The following is a 17,431-nucleotide window of genomic DNA, read 5'->3' on the forward strand; positions in this document are numbered from 1 at the left end:
CTTCCCGAACCACCCCGCCCATCAGTCCTTTTGCCTGCATGGTTCTTTTTTCACAGCAGGTGGAACTGAACACATCTTTCCTGGGTTTAAATCACTTCATTGGCTTCCAATTCTACCTAAGCTAAGGCTCGAGCCCTTAATTGCCCTGCAAGGTCCTGCACAGTGGGTCTGGTTTCTGTCCACCCCTCTAGCTCCATCTCTTGTCCCTTCCCCTATTCCGTGGGCTTCAGCCATCTGGGCTGGCCTTCCTTCTCTTCCCTGTCCCATCAGGCCCCCAGACGTGCTGTCCTCTCAGCTCAGAATTCTTCCTCCCTGTTCAGCTCCCAGTCTCATCAGCCTGAATGTCACTTCTGCGGGGAGCTTTCCATGAATCCCCAGCCTGTGTGAGGTCTTCGCTGTCATATGTTCCCTCACTGCACCCTGTGCTGCTGTCTCCATGTGGCCCTTTGCTCATCTGTGCTCACTCTGTGGAACTCTTTCACCTCCGCCTTCCATGCCAGTCTGTGGGCTCTATCTTGTTCACCACTGCGCCTCCCGCCACCTTGCTTAATGTCAGGCGTATAATAGACCCTTAGTAAATATGTGGGAAATGAACGAATGAGATGCTCAGAAAACACTTGTTGAATTGAGTTTCTTTGAGTGCCTGATGGCCGGGCCACTGGCCCCATACATACTGCTGCAAACTGACTCGGTCCAACCAGAACGTTTGCTCCAGGTATGAATATTTGCACCCCCACGTAAGGGAGTGATGGTGGGGGCTTAGGCCAACTCAGGGCAGTAGACTTCTGGCTTCTTATCCAGATCTGCCAGAATGTGATCTTTGCTAGTAAGCTACCTTGTAAGACCCCCTTTGAGTGGGCCAAACCCCCAAATGGTGCTGTTGACAGCTTTTCTTCTTTCTTCTTTCAAATGAGGACAGTGGATTAGAGATTACGTAGTGTGCGTGACTGGACCTCGGGGTGATGGGCCTGGGTTCCCTTTGGGCCATCCCTGCAGTTGGGCCTCCCTGCTCAGAAATGCCGGTCCCTATGCATCACCACTGCCCAGCCCTCCCCAGGCTTCCCCAGCCTTGGCTACCACCCAAGGATGGGGAGAGCCTCAGAGAGGCACCAGCATTTCATCTGAAGATCAAGATTGGAGTTAGCATTATTGTTGTTATAATAGGAACTAAGAAGGGTCTAGATGCATCTGGAGTAGGGGCTGTATGTACTTGTTTGTTTTGAAAAGAGAAGTTCTCAAGCCTTTTGTTTCTTTTTTCTTTCTTTTCAAAATCTCCCTTTTCAACCAAGCTTAGGCTTTAAAAAATAAAACAGATGTGTACACGCTATCAGAGGATTCATAGCTTCCTTAGCAAAACTATTTGACTGGGAGCCAGCTCAGTCCCACCTCTGACCAGCCACAGAGCTCCTGGAGGAGGGCTTCTGGGGGCTCTGATGTAATCTGCCTTGCAGGTGGAGGCCAGGTCAGCTTGGCAAAGGGTGGTGCAGCTTGTTCTGCGAACAATTGCATTGTGTCCAGATCAGACCAAGTGGGTGAAGCGAGCCAGAAGTGGTCGCATTTTCCCAAACAGAACGCTTTGAGAAATGGTCTTGCTGCCAGCCTCAGCTACTCAGAGCGAGTGGGTTCTGGACACAGCCCTCGTAGCTCTGTTTTGAAAACTGGCCAGCAGCCAGCCCTGGTCAGCCACTGGGCTGCTTTCTCTGAGATGAACTGACTGGCATCCCTTCCTGGCAGACTTTCATATGTGAGAACAAAGTTCCCCATCAGACTCCAGATAAGGGAAACAGGTCAGTTACCTTTCTGAGCCTCAGTTTCCTTATCTGTAAATGGGAATAATAATATGACTCACCTTGCAGAGTTGGTTTGGAGATTGAGTGAAATGGTATATAAAGAACTCTTAGCTCAGTGTCTGGCATGTAGTAAACATCCAAATGTTTTTGAGGAAAATAAGAGGGAAAATAAGATCAGCTGATTGGAAGGAGGTTGCCAGCAGATTTGAGGCTTCTTGTGCCCAAACCCGAAACCCAGCGGCCAGTGTCCTGGTCAGACTCAGTGGGCTTGCCTGCTTCTCTGTGGGATCTGCGTCCCTTGGGATTTGTTCATATTGCTCACAGAGGGATGGAAGGACTCATCCAAGTTCACTGAGCTGTGTTATGGGCCAGGCTGTATCTCAGCACCAAGGAGTTCACCACAGAGCACAGAAGTGCTTATCCTTTTTTGGATCATGTGTTCTTTTGACAATTTGACTCTAAACACATATATATGAACCTGCCCCAATGGAGGAAGTGTAATTTCTTTGACAAAATGGTACTGGAACAATTGGAACATTTTTTATGTATGTAAAAAAATGGACCCAGACACAGACAATAGATCTTCCATAAAAATTAATTCAGAATAGATCATAAACCTAAATGTAGAAGATAAAACTATAAAACTTTTAGGTGAAAACATAGAAGAAAATCTACATGACCTTTGGTGATGAGTTATTAGGTGTAACACCAAGAGCACAATCCATGAAAGAAAGAACTGATAAGCTGGACTTCATTAAAATTAGAAATTTCTACTCTGCAAAAGATGCTGATGAGAAAATTAAAAGATGAAGCACAGCCTGGGGAAATATTTGCAAAACACATATCTGATATAAGAATTGTATCCAAAATAGACTCTTAAAACTCCTCAGTAAGAAAACAGCCCAATTAAAAAATGGGCAAAGATCTGGACACCTCACCAAGGAAGTACAAATAGCAATAAAGATGAAAAGATGCTCAACATCATTTGTCACTGGGGAAATGCAAAACACCATGCACCTGTTAGAATGGCTGAAGTAAAACAAACAGTGACGGTACCAGTTGCTGGCACGTATCTGGAGCAACACGAACTCTCATTCATTGCTGGTGGGAATGCAAAATGGTACAGTCCAGCAGTTGCACTCTTAGATATTTATCCAGCTTCTTTGAAATCTTATGTCTACACATACACACATGACGTGCGCACACACGTTTATAGCAGCTTTTTTCATCATTGTCAAATACTGAAAGTAAGTAAGATGTCCTTCAATAGGTGAATGGCTAGACAAACGTAAATCCATACAATGGAAGAGCACTCGTAAAAAAAAAGAATAAGCCCTCAAGCCGTATAAAGACATGGATGAATCTTAAATGCTTATTACTAAGTGAAAGAAATCAGTCTGAAATGGTGACATATTTATGATTACCTCCACCTTCCCCCATCCTCCCCTCACCCCTAGCTTTTTAAAAACATTCTGGGGAATGTAAAAACATTTTTGAAAAAGGTGAAACTCTAGAGATGATAAACAGATCCATCAGGGATTGCCAGAGGTTTGGGAAGGCGAGAGTGTTAAGTAGGTGAAACACAGAGGATTTCTTAGGGTGGTGAGCCTATTTTGTATGATACTGTATGATACATAGTATCATTGGATACATGACCATATGCATTTGTGAAAACCCATAGAACTTTACAGCACCAAGAGTAAACTTAAGCATATGCAAATTTAAAAAGTGTATTGTGAAAATTAAGGAATCCTAGAGTGGAATGCAGAACATAATAAAAAAATCCAAACATATTATAAATGTGTGAAACAATATCACTGAGGTGGGATGAGGGAAAAAGGTGCTGATCTAAGTAACTTTGAAAATGAATGGAGCCTGTAAGACTAAAGACAAAAGGAACTGTATATAAGCTCTGTACTCTAGCTGATATAGTTGCTTCCCTGGAGGATTGGGTAACAATTCTGAAGCCATTATACATGAATACTGGAATTGAATAATTAAGGAAATGCATGGTAGATGATAGGATCCAGGTTTTTCACTGTTGGAGTGGAAAGTTATAGACAAGGGTAGCAGGCTAAGACATTAATATGAACTCATATTTATTTTAATATAGATACAGATGGTTACATATGGGAATATTTATAGATATGTATATGCACTTGGGTTAGTATACATACACACACACGCACACACACACGCACACACATACATTACTTTGCTCTGCCAGCCAAGACGACCTAGAAACAGTGACAGCCCAGTAGTAATAAGCACACCTAGCACCCAGATCTTGGTTTCTTTCTTTTTTTTTTTTTTTAAAGATTTTATTTATTTATTTGACAGAGAGAGACAGCCAGCGAGAGAGGGAACACAAGCAGGGGGAGTGGGAGAGGAAGAAGCAGGCTCCTAGCGGAGGAGCCTGATGTGGGGCTTGATCCCAGAGCACCCGGATCACACCCTGAGCCGAAGGCAGACGCTTAACGACTGCGCCACCCAGGCGCCCCCAGATCTTGGTTTCTAATACTGTTCTCTAATCAAAGGAACCAAGGCTCCTTGGAGAAATGGCTGGTTTAGTCCTGGGGCAATAGCATCTTGATGAGCCTGTAGCGGTACCAGAAAATAAGGAAGTGCTCAGACCAGCCAACCAACCATACAAAACAATGCTGGGGTAGGTCAAAGGAACACAGGAGCGAACTGAAAAAGCTTTCAGTGGCCAAAGCTGGAGCAATTTAAGCAACAAAATAAATAACATAGTGTTGGGTTATAACCCAAAGTGTAAAATAAATATCCATGAGTCCTTTCTGATATAAATAAATGATTGCAAAAATAAATGGGGAAGAATAGACAGACTTCCTTTGCAGAATAATTCCAACAGCTCGCTTCCTTCCATAGTGACTTCTTTCCAAAGTCTGAGGTGATACCATTATTTCTGTAACCAGTTTCCAATTGATGGGCATTTTCCCCCTATTATTTTTCTTTATAAACAGTACTTTGGTGAATCCTTGTAGATGAGTTCCTCCAAATTTCTGTGTTTTCATAAGATAAAAATTCTAGAGAGAATGTAAGTACTCGAAAGGTATACTTAAGTTGCTCTTCTAAATGGTCCTATGAATTTACACCCACCCCCAAACAGTGTATAAGAGTACCAGTTTCTCCGCATTCTTGGTACAGTATATGGCCCACAAAGGGTTAATGTATTTTCTTACTACACAAAGAACTTTTACTAATCAGTAGTAAAGGGACAGACGTCCCGTTAGAAGGATGGGTAAGGATCTGAGTAGGTAATTCACAAGGCAAATAGTACAAATGGCTCATAAATATTTGTAACAAAAAACTGAAAAAAAATACAAAAAAGATGTCAATTGAATAGTTATGAAAGAAATGCAAAATAGAAACAATGAGACATTTTGTCCATTAGGTTAGTAAAAAAAAGAATCGTAATAACTGGTATTTGCCTTGCATGGGGGCATGGATCAGTTCAAACTTGTTGATGGATAAACAAATAGACCTTTCAGAGGCCAATTTTTTAAATATATACGTTTGAAAAAAGGTGCACATACTTTTATTCATTCCACCTTACTGGAATTTATCCTAAGACTTTAACTAAAAATGAATAAATATATATGTCTGAAGTGCTCACCACAGCATCGCTTAGTACAACAAAATAATTAGAAATAAGCTATCCAACGATGGATGCTCAGTGATAGTACATCCCTAGGATGGAATACTTGGCAGCTGCTAAACATTATGTTGTAGAGGACTATTTATTCACTTTTAAAAATTCTTGTGATAATATGATGATAAATATACCAATTTAGTTGAAAAAGACAGACGTGTGTTCTGTGAATGGAAAAGAGAGTAGAAGGACGGAAACCACAATTCTGTCATGGTGGTTTGTATACAAGAATGAAGGCAAATGATTCCTGCCTTTTGTGCCTATCTGTGTGTCCCTTGTTTTCTGCATTAAGCTTCTCTTAAATTTTGTAGTTAGAAAAGAGAATAAAAAATGTTGAAACTTTGCCGCTTCTACCTGTGTAATGTCTTTCTTATCTGCCCCTTCTCTCTATCTCCTTCAGCATGGCCCTAGCGCAGGCCTCCCACCTCTTACTTGGACCATTGCATCAGCTTCCTGATGGGTGTCCCTGCACCTACAGAGGCTCTGTCACTTCTCTGCTCGGAAACCTCTGGAAGTCTCCCCATGTAGAATAGCACCTAAGGTTCTTTTAGTCACCTTGGTGTTCCAGACCCCCGCCATCTGGCCTTCAGTGCCCTTCCCAGCTGTGATTCCCGCCTCTACCCTGATCCCACAGAGCACCTGCAACACCAGACCAGTCAGTCTGCTCAGCCCTCCCTGGTCGTGGTGTATACAGCGATACCCCAATCCTACCTTTACCTGCTTGAAGGCTACCCATCTTTCAAGGCCTGCCTCTTCCAGCAGGCCTCCCCCTCTCATCACCTCTCCCGTGTTCCAGTCCGCTTCGGTTGAACTTCTTCCATGTGCGGGATTGCCATGTGATTTCTGGAGGATCCTTTGGTCACCTCCGTATCAGGCAAGGGCTGAGAGGGTCTGGACTCACAGTGCCTAGAGTCTTCACACGGTGCAGGCTTCATTGGCAGTCTGTTGAACGGAATTGACCCGGGGTTGCAGAGGCCTCGTGTGCTGTAGATCAGCGTGAACTCTGCCATGTTCCATCATTATGCCTTAAATATGTGTGATTTTTTGGCACACAGGAATCTATTAAATTATACATATAAACTATCACATTTGAGATTCTGTGGCATAAAAATGTGCATGTATTAAAATATAAGGTTTATGGGCATATCATTTGGTGTCCAGAAAATCTTTCTTCCATAACTGGCTAGTAAACGTTTGAGTCTGAACTTAATTTTAGGCAATTCCTTGGAAAAAATGATTCTATGGAAACCCGGGCATGTCCTGGAGGCAACCGCGGATAATTATGTGGAAAAAACTTTTCTATAATATTCCTACTTAACATAAAAAGCAAATTTTTGATTCCTGGTTACTCTTTCCTTGTTTTCTCATTGAAAAGTGACTATTTCAGGAAAGAGAAAAAATTTGGTTGCAGCAGTAAAGGGGCTTTGTTAGCTCTGGAATATCCCTGTTTTTCTCTGTCAAGTACAAGAGGTTTTAGGCGCCTTTACCTTCCTTGCAGCTCCACACATCCCTGTACCCTGCTCAGCTCTGTCTCCGCTGTGCTGTCATTCCACCCTTGGGCATCTGCGTGGCACGCAGCACTGTTGTTACAGTAGCGAGACAGAAGCAAAAAAGTAACCACTTCCCAGGCTTCGTTGGCACGGAGCCCTTCTGTGTCGTACCGAGGTGTCGTATGAGTCAACTATACCCTGGTAGATAACTTGCTTGTTCCCAAAAGGATTCAGGGGCTTGTGGATGTTGATTTCTGTGAGAGGTCAAGCATGAATAATGTTGTTTTTTTTTTTTTTTTTAAAGCATGAATAATGTTCTGAACCCAAAGTACCAGCGTGTCCTTTTGGCATAAGTGATCTCCAGAAAAACATGTCCCTTCACCTGCGTTGCTTTATGGAACTTTGAAAGACACTTTCATATCATTTAAATTATTGGGTGAACCTCTCCTAGAAAATTAAATTTGTTACAATTGTGCAAATATTGGTGAATCCTACTTACTTGAGGTCTGGCTGGGGATATAGATCTCATGGTGGTCCACCCAGTGAACATACCCGTTTGTCTGGCCATTTGTCCATCCATCCATCCGACCATCCATCCATGGTTTTCCCACAACAGGGGTCCTTTTGAGCAGAATCTGTCTGCTTCATCTCAAAATTTCCTGCCACAGCTTCAGAGAGATTCATATGTTGTGGAATCCTAGTAATTCCCCCGGATGATGAGGAAAGTACTTGTCTCTCTCGGCACACTGTGTGTGTTCGAGAGGAGGTGCTGAAGGAGGGACCTATTTGCAGGGCTGGGTGTCATAAAGGAACCCTCAACCACCTGCAACCCCAGGCTGTGCTCTTCCAGCTTGCTGACCTCTGGGAAATCCCTGTCTGTGGTGGGTGAGGGCGACAGGGGTGGTCCAGTATTTAACCACTTCTCTGGTATGTGTGTATATGTGTGTGTGTATGTGTGTTTGACTCTACAGGTCAGTTTTTGGGTTGTTCGAGAAATTCTAACCGCACAGACTTTAAAAATAAGGGCAGAAATCCTGAGCCATTTTGTGAAAATAGCCAAGGTAAGTTCTTTTATTATTTTCCCTTTCTCCGCTCTTTCCCTCCCTCCCTCCCCCTCTCCCTCGCTTCCTCTCCCTTTCCCTCCCACCCCTCCTTCCTTCCTCCCTTCCTTACTTTTTGCAGAATGTGTTTCCTCAGTACTTTGAGAGCTGCTTTGCTCTGGGCATGCTGGGCTGGGTTCAAACAGAAGGCTGTAACCTGACTCCTCCAGGCTGTAAGACCGACCTAGGTGCCCACTCAGCCTCCCCGCCCCTGTGCACACATGGTGGTGTGGCCCTCTACCCATTATTATGTTAGCCAACCATTCTCTTTAGCTGGCTGTTCAGACTCTCTGTGAGGCCGTGGGGGCTCCCTCTGGGGTCCATTTATCCTCCTGTTTCAGATTCAGCCTGTACTGGGGGTTGATGGGCTACGTGATACCATCCCATCCTGCGGTTTTGTCCACAGTCTGCAGAGCTCACCCCACCCCCGTCCTGAGCTTAAGGCCTAGGCCCAGTGACCCTGCTGGCCCCCACTCCCACCTCCTGCCCCTGCCCTGATAGGTTCTGTCCTTTCCAGTTGTTGAGCACCAGGCTTACGTCTGTATCCCACCTTTCCCCTCCTCTTCCCTTACGTCGGCCAGCCCAGGTCGTGATACCGTGGGCCTTCCTGGACCACTCTCATCATGCTGCCAGCTCCTCCCCTTACGCTGCTGCTGACCAAGGGGCTTGCCTGCATCTGGGCAGCGCGCTGCTGTTCTGCCTAGTTCGCTATGTGGTGTGTGCACGTGTTGTGTTCCCATCCAGATCCTAGGCCCGCTAACCTTTACTGATGCCCTTCTGAGTCGGGCATCATAGCAGCCACTGTACTGACATGATCTTGTTTGGTGTTCACATTGTTGTTCTCCCACTTCTAGAGGAGGAAGGGGAGGTTCTGAGAGGTAAGTGCTCAGGCCCAGGGCCTTACAGTGAGTGAGCTCGAGCGTGTCTCTTTGCCTTCAGGGGAGCTGCTCTGCTGCCCCTCTTGGGAAGGTTGAGGGGATCCATCCATAAGTATGTCAGGGGCAACAGACACTTCCACGTCATGTGCATTCTGAAGTGCTTGGGACCATGCTGGGGCTGGGTTTAACGATGCTTGTTACTGTCCGTGAGTTCATGCTGGGCCACGGGAGAAAGCAGGATGAAGTTCTAGTCCTCCGGTGCTTCCAGGAAACGAGTTTGCAGTCCCTCTCCAAGGAATCCAAAACGATCCCTCCTTAACGTCTGCCGTCTTCCAGCGGTGGCTCAGTGTTGGCACTGTGCCCTGAGTGTGTTCTTGTGCACGCCCCTCCTTCCTCTGGGCCTTAGTTTCCCGTCTGCGAAATGAGAGGGGTGGATTAGGTGATCTCCCAGAGGACCTTCAGCTCTAAAAGAAATTGTGTGGCAGGCATAGCAATTCAGATACATAGGATGAAATTCAGTCCTCTCAGAGAATCAATTATTATACACAGGGAACAATTAGAGATTATTACAAGATGTGTGAAAGGAAGTATTAACTTGTGTGGTAAGGGAGAAATCCCTGAGTAGGAACAGAGCCATGAGGACTAGGCATAAGGGCTTTTTATTCATTCACTCGTTCAGTAGGCCCTACTGTGCGCTGTGTGAGGTGCTAGGGATATGGTGGCAGATGAGCTTCACCCCTGCTCTCAGGGAGCACAGGGTCCAGGGCGAGAGAGAAGCAGGTAAAAGCAGCTACAGCCCAGTGTGCTAAGGAGATGCACAGACTGCGGTGGGAACACACACACAGGGTCCCCAGTCTCCCTAGATTTGGGAACAGGGTTAGGAAAGACATACTTGAGGAAGGGGCGTCTGAGCTTGGTAGAACCCAAGACAAGTGCGGGGACAGGCAGGGGAGAAGTCTTCCCGATAAGGGATGAGCAGCCCACAAGGCACAGAGCACTCACCCTAGTGCCAGGTGCTGGTCTGGCGCTTTGCACGCACCATCCCGTGTAGCGCCCATGCCGTGGTTAACTTCCTCATTGAAGGCGTGAGCACGCCAGGGCGCCGGCAGCTCATGGCAGGACACACGGGTGCTGGGAGCTGGGATTGAACCAGGTCTCTTGGTTCCATGGAGCTCACTCACTAGCCCAAACTGCACTGGCTCCCAAGAGTGAGAAGTAAACCCCAGTCCCGTTAGCAGATTTCCCTCAGCACCAAACCTAGAACAGAGCAGTTACGTCTTTCTGTACTTACTCTCGGCCGTGTCTCCTACTGTTGTCTTCCATGGTGAGGAACTTGTGTGAGACTGAATTGAATCCAAATATTCTTACCACCGTGGAGCACGGTTAAGTGACTGAGAGGCCAGAGCTCTGTCTTCCTAGCAGAGGGGGATCACGCAGATGGGTGGCAGCTTCCCTCAGCCCCTCTCGTTCCGGGTGTAAGGTAGTCGCAGAAGACCCACGTGGATATTGTTGGCATAGCCGAGGCTTCAGTTTACGAAAGCCTGCTGGGACAGTTCCAATTCGTCTGGAAAAAAGAACATAAAGGACATTATCAAACCATATCCCGCACCATGGTTCTGTCCAGCAACCAGACTAGTCAGCTTACAAAATTTTGCAAGTGTTTGAGATGCAGAATCACCTTTTGACGATTTGAAAGCGAAAGAGCATATGGTTTCTATGAACTCCATAGAACTATATTTTCTACATGAGATATTTTTAAGTATAATTGAATTTCATGAATATGACAACATTTGGTAACACTTGAGCATGTTTTTGTTCTGTTGTTTGTAGCAGCAAAATAATCTATTCCATATCTTTTTTCAGAAACTTCTAGAACTCAACAACCTTCATTCTCTCATGTCCGTGGTATCAGCATTACAAAGTGCACCCATCTTCAGGCTGACAAAAACCTGGGCTGTAAGTTAATTCCTTTGATTTTGGCTCTTGTTTCACGGTGAAGTTCTTCAGTGGTGAAGCCCCCGAAGGCTTACTCTCTCTGCCCTTTGCTGGTCACAGAGGATTACCGTGGGTTCCCTGGACATCCTGTCTCCTTCAGGGAGCGCAGCCCCATTTTGGGATGAGGAAGCTGTGAGGATACAACATGGCTGAGGCCAGAGCTCCCTCGAGTGGACCTTCCTGGACCCATAAGGTTACATGTAGAGGCTGGGTCAGTGACATGACTTCTGCCCTCCACTTGGCTGGCATTCTTCTCTGACAGGCTCCGAATTGCCCTTAGGAAGGTCTCTGGGCTGATGATTCGCAGCTACCCTGGGTTGCTGGCCATATAGCTACAAGGCTCTCTGGAGAGACCTGTGGCCCTCATGTAGAGAGAAGTGGGGTTTTGTTTTGTTTTTATTCCTGAAGGCCATGGATAATTTCAGCTCAGAGGTGGAGTCTGATAGTTATATAATTGAGTCTGTAGGAAAGTTTTTCTGCTGTAAAAATACTTTAAAAATATCTCAGACCTCTTTATCCTCCTTAGCTTGGCGCAGTGCCTGACATGGGGGAAGTAATTGCTATTTCCATAGCTCGTTAGCATTCACCTCCTGGCCCGCCTGGTCCAGGGTCTCTCCCACAGCCACACAGCCCAAGCCTTTCAAGACCTGTTTATGTCCCACGGAACTGAAGGAAACTATATGAAATTGTCAGCTGTGCTTCTGCAACTCATTTCCGAACTTCTTTCTGCCAGTCTGTGGGGCTGGGCTCAGTTTCATACTTGGCTAATTCAGGGGCCTTTAAAACACTTAGGGATTATGTTGTAGGTGATCAGAAATGAGCCTTGTTTTTTTAAATTGCTGTTTTCCATAGACCTAGCCCTAGCAAAGTGGAGCGAGACATCTTAGCCTGGAGTCAGAAACTGGGTTTGTGTTCAGCCGCTGTTCAGAGCATGACTTCGGTGGGACTTGTTTCCCTCTATCGACTCAGAGGTTGGCCTAGATGAGTGGTTTTGTGTCATTGCTTCGTGGAGCCCCAAGGGTTCCTTGGAGCTGCTTGAGGGCCACCAGGGCTGGGGGAGAGGAGGGAGGTGCCGAGTAGACACCTCGGCACTGTTTCCAGCAGAGCAACTCTGTTTGCTGCAGTTTGATGTCCTGGGCTCCTGGGTGGATTTCAGCTCGGCAGTGGCTTGAGAGCTTGAAAGCAAGTTTGGAAGCCACTGGTCTTTCCCGTCGTTGCCAGACCTGTGAGTCCCTGAGTCCATCTGAGCCATGAGGCTTTTTTCAAAAGTTGCCTACAGAGTCTTTTTCAAATGAATTTTCCATTATTTAGATGCAGTTCTTGTTTCTTGGGCTGCTGGGAGCCATGTGCGGACTCAGAGAGATGAATTACAAATCTCGGCGTGCACAGACCTCCCTGTCAGCTATGTGGTGACTCTCCATGACCCGCAGAAACTGTGTCATTGGTAAGGGCAGCCAGGGAGTCTCGCAGGCCCCCTCTCGCCCACCTGTCCTGTTGACCCTAGGACAGTGGTTGGCACAGAGCGTGGAGAAATGGACGGGGCCAAATTCATCCTTTTTCACCTTCATCCAGATCACCCCAGCCCAGCGGAATCGGCAGCTGCGTCCCTTCCTGACACTCTCTCCACACCTGTCATTACAAGCACACAGCACATCTGCTCTGTGGTTTTGTTGACAGGTCTTCCTCTCCCTCAGACTGCCTTCTTTCATGATGAGGTCTGATTCTTCTTTGTATCCCTGGTGTCCAGCCGAGTATAGGCTTGTGGTTTAGATCGCCTATGTCTGTTGTGCTGAATCTGATTCTTCATTTGCTATTATTTCTGGTAATGGGTTTAGCCGTAGAAATATTGCCAAAACAGAGCTGTGTCCCTTCTCCCCACCTTTCCATTGACCTGGTACTGGGGAGACCTCACGGGCCCACAGAGCAAGGGGGAGCAGGAGCATAGGCGGCCCTGCCGTAGCAGCCCAGAGGGTCAGTGCTTTTGTAGTCGTCATTTTTAAAAAAAGGATTTATTTATTTTTAGAGAGAGAGGAGGAGGTGGGGAGGGCAAAGGGAAGGGAGAGAGAAACCCACGCAGACTGCACTGAGCGCAGAGCCTGACGTGGGGCTCTGTCTCATGACCCTGAGATCGACCTGAGCCGAAACCAAGAGTCGGACACTTTAACTGACTGCGCCACCCAGGTGTCCCTAGAGTCTTCATTTTTTAGAGAAGGAAACTGAGGTGCAGTGGCCCGACAGAGATCCCAGGGCTGGCAATTGCCAGCGCTGGTGTGATGCAGCCTTGCCTGACTGGCGACACAGTCCATGTTCTCGGCCAGTGCGCTCGATGGCTGGTCGGTGATGGAGCCTGATGTCGGAATCCGGCTGAGCACAGGGCAGAGAGAAATAGGCACACACATTGGGAAGTGAGGCTGACACTCGGGCCCTCAGGGGCAGGGTGTGACTCGCTCCTCGAGTGCTGTCCCTGGGTGGCACTGAAACCCTGGATATCTGGGAAACCTGGACAGAAGGGAGTTATGGGTGTGGGCGGAGACCTGCTACTTGGTTGCACCATGGATGAGCTCCAGTGAGGGCCAGTTGGTCATTAGCTGTAGGGCAGGGCAGCCCGTTGAGCTGTCCATGGCTGACTGCGGAGTGCCAGCAGCTGAGTGGGTTGGGATGGGTTGGAGACTGACACTGAGGACAGGCTCCCACATAGTAGGCCCTAATAAATGCTGGCTCATGTGCAAACAGGGAGGGAGTCACCTTCTGCTGGCCTGGAAAAGCACAGGCAGGGTCTGATTCATCCCAGCACTGGGGCCTCTTGGGAGTACTGGCTGCCTCAAGGCCATGCGACGTGAGCAAGACAGAATCGGTCAATTCTGGTTTCCTGAGTATGTGCTACCGTGCGGCTCATATTCATTCTGCAAATCAAATATTTACCGAATGCTTCCTCCATGCCAGGCCTTGAGGCTACGGTCAAGGGCCCTGTCTTTATGGGCTTTTGTGTTGTTCGGAGGAGACAGACACATTATTGAGGGAGGATAAACACATGTCCCGGCTTGCTGGTATAAGAAGTGATGGATAAACGTTCTTAAGTGTGTGAAGCAGTGAGCGAAGAACTGTCCGATGGGAATGGGAGTAACACAGGAGACCAAGACAGGAGGGTGTGAGAGAGGATGACTGGGGTTTGCTGGAGCATGGGGCTTCAGGGAAGGTCTTTCTGAGAAGGAAGACTGCGTTAAGTTGAGGCCTGAGTGACACAGGGAGCCGGCCGTGCCAGGATCAGCATACAGCCAGTGCAAAGACCCACAGTGGGCAGAAACTTGGTGCCATCCAGAAACTCCGAGCCAGTGTGGCAGGGGCACTGTGGGCCAGGAGGAGATTGATACAAGATGCCGTGGATGGGCAACGGGCCCGCCGCAAAGGGCTTACAGCCCAGGACAGGAGTTAGGTTCTATTTCAAGTGCACGGAGCCGGACATGATCTGGCTTACAGCTGCTTTTCGGTTTTTGTTTTTTAAATTACTGTTGCTACTGTGTGGAAAACAAGCTAAGCGGGAGTGCAGGGGGTCAAGATGGGAAATGGGGCCTGGTCCGGAGGTCAGGCAGTATCCAGGAGTGAGGTGGTATTGGTTGGGATGGGGGGGTGACAGGACACAGGAGAGGAGGAGACCGATAGGGGAGCCATTCTGAGGGCAGACCTGGCAGATTGTGTGGTGGGATGTTGGAGAGGAGGAAAAGATAGGAATGAAGAGGATTTCTAGGTTTGGGGCCTGAGCAGCTAGGATGATGGTGGAGCCTTTTCTCTGATCAGAGTGGTCCCAGGAGGAGGCTGACTTACTCACGAGTGACCTGGGGGTATGGAATTCCTGGAGTTTGGGTGAGTCACTCTTTACAGTAATTATAGTCATGTGCTACACACACACACACACACACACACACACACACACACACACACACGCTCTGCTGGCTCTCTGCATGTTCCTATCATGATTTTCTCTCCTCTGCTGAATTGATCCAGGCAGTTTGACTCATCGGCAGCGGCAGGGGGAATTCATAGCCACTGGGCCAGGCGGCCTGGTCTGCAGGGTGCGGACCTGGAAAGGGAACCTCCTGGTAGTGGGGCTCTCACTTCAGACACCTGGGGGCACGGGGTCATCAAGCATTTTGGAGAACAGCCACTTTGCAAATGTCCTGAGAAGGCAGATGTGTGGCATTCACATATTTCGGGCTTGTGAGTCTTTTATTCAGGAAGTGCCTCTGCTCCCTGTGTCTGATGTTGTTGAGAAGGTGGTGATGGGCATGGGCTGCCTCTTTCAGGCTTTCCTGAGCTTTGGCTCAGTAGGAGGCAAGATGGGTGAGGCGGTGAGGATATGGAGGGCAGAGGAAACCGATGTTTGCGCCTCCGATTACCCATTCCCCTGTCCTTCCTCATAGCCATGCCTGCGTTGCTTCTCAGAAGGTCCCAGTCATGAACTGTGCTGACATTTTCACCCTCACCTTCCTTATGTTGCCACAACATTGGACACCTCATCACCCCCTTCTTGAAAAATCTCCGTCCCTTGGCTTAGTCCTCTTCTCACTGTTCTGACAGCTGGCTCCTCCCTAACTGCTTTTGTTCCTCTCGCCCACTGGATGGAAGTGTTCTGCGAGGCTCTGACCCCAATTCCCGCCCTCCCATCCGCTTCCTGTCCCTTGGGGATCCAACAGCACGGAGAGCTTCACCATCACTTCTGTGCCCAGTGGAGGCTGTCTCCTCAGCTCACACTCAGCCTCCTTCTGCAGCCCTAGACCCACGTTCCCACGCCTGCTCCGCACAGCCCTCTGCTTGCATGTTCCTTTGACAGCTCACGCTTGGCATGTCTGAAATCAAGCTTTGGTTTCCAGGAAGTGATCGTGAATGCCAGAAGACTCTCTTAGCAGATTGTGTTTTGGACGTTGAGGCAATATGGTAGACGGAGCTGACAGGGAATAAGCCCCTCCTTCCCGATTGCCTGCTCCAAACACACAAACACAAATAAATGCTGGATAAAATACAACCAAATTAAAAACCAAGATGCAAAGCCGAAACCAGAAGCCAAGAAAGGGAAGTCACCATGTGCTAGAAATAAAGCGTGCTCTCAGAGTCAGCACCGTGAGCACAGTTGAAAAGAAACCGCTGTGCGTCGGCTTTGCAGCTGGCACTAGGGTTCTCCTGTGCACATGGGTGGAGGGTCCAGGTTGCAGGCCCCATGCACATGGGGGGCTGGAACTCAGCTACCCATAGGAACCCGAAAACCCTCAAGTGTCACCCATCAGAACATCTCTGTCCAGCCTGGGGGAGCACCATGAAAGCATGAGTAAAAAAAGTCACCTATGGGAGACTGTCACCCCAGCCTGTACCTCAGGCAGCTATGGGGTCTGAGTACGCAAGACCTGAATTAGTGTGGGGACCGTAGGCCAGGCAGTGAGGGGCAGTATGTCCCATGGCGATTAAGAGCATAGGCTCCTGAATCAGATACCCAGGCTCACCCTCGGACCTACCTCTATGGTAGGGATTAAACAAGTAAATACATGAGAAAATGTTGAGAACTGTGTCGGGCACGTCGGAAGTGTGTTGGGTGAGTATTTGTTGCGGCTGTTACTGTTGTTAGCATTATTTTTGACTCTTCTTGACTGTTCTCAAGTAAGCCAGGCCCAGTTACCTCTGACCTGAGATCATCACTATCTTTGGGCTACTCTCCTTGCCCCTGGTCTCTCTGGCCATTCCTCACACCACTGCTGGAGTGATCGCCCCGGAAGAGCTCCAGTGTCTTCACTTTCCTGATCAAAGACCGTTTTTCGTACTCCCCTGCCCCTTGCTTGGTTGCGGGCTCTGCGCCCACCACTGCTGCGAAGCGGGAAGTTCTGATATAACCCTTTTGGTGCCGTTCTTTTTAACCTGCCATTTGAACATTCACTCACCACCCCCAGTTTTATAATAATGCGTATATTAGTCAGCCAATTTTTAACTATCATTTGGATTCCTAACCCTGGACTCCGGCGATCCCTGAGAGTCAGCGGAGATGCAGAGCGAAGTATGTTTTTAGCGTTGCCATTTGGAAACCACGGACATATGATGACCATTTTGGCTACTTGTTCTACTCTCCCGATACTTCCCCTCAACTTGCAAACGGAGCACCGATCTCGAGTCGCTCAGCATGAGCAGCAAATACTAATCAAAGGGGGAAGAATGAGCTGCTTGTGGCCGTGTACCAACAGGAAAAACAGATAAGAGGATTGGTATGTCTCGGGTGTTTTTTTTTGGGGGGGACTTGTATTTGGTAGTGTGGTACTTAAAGAATGCTCACAGGTAGTGAGCCTGCTGCAGAGCGTAGAGGACACAGTAGAGGCATTTTGGCAATGGCAGCAAATACTGAAAGGTTCCATACCTACTTCACACGTCCTTCCTGACCTCAAAAAACAAACCATACGCCTTTCCGCTGTGGCCAGTGGAGCACCTGCCACCACCAGCAACACAGCCACTCTGTGGCCCAAGTCCTGTG

The 17,431-nt window shown here is 47.9% G+C and overlaps 1 protein-coding gene across 5 annotated transcripts in view; it reads left to right on the forward strand.

Moving 5' to 3' along the window:
* RALGPS1 (Ral GEF with PH domain and SH3 binding motif 1) overlaps window positions 1-17,431 on the forward strand; it is a 252,288-nt gene that overhangs the window by 70,878 nt on the left and 163,979 nt on the right. For all 5 annotated transcript variants that reach the window (XM_040631909.1, XM_008698750.2, XM_008698752.2 and 2 more), the window contains 2 exons: window positions 7,925-8,014; window positions 10,795-10,887. In XM_040631909.1, the coding sequence (XP_040487843.1) occupies window positions 7,925-8,014; window positions 10,795-10,887 (183 nt within the window). The remainder of the gene's footprint in view (window positions 1-7,924; window positions 8,015-10,794; window positions 10,888-17,431) is intronic.

The sequence above is a fragment of the Ursus maritimus genome, unplaced genomic scaffold, assembly GCF_017311325.1.
Source record: "Ursus maritimus isolate PB19 unplaced genomic scaffold, ASM1731132v1 scaffold_17, whole genome shotgun sequence".
Classification (NCBI taxonomy): Eukaryota; Metazoa; Chordata; class Mammalia; order Carnivora; family Ursidae; genus Ursus; species Ursus maritimus.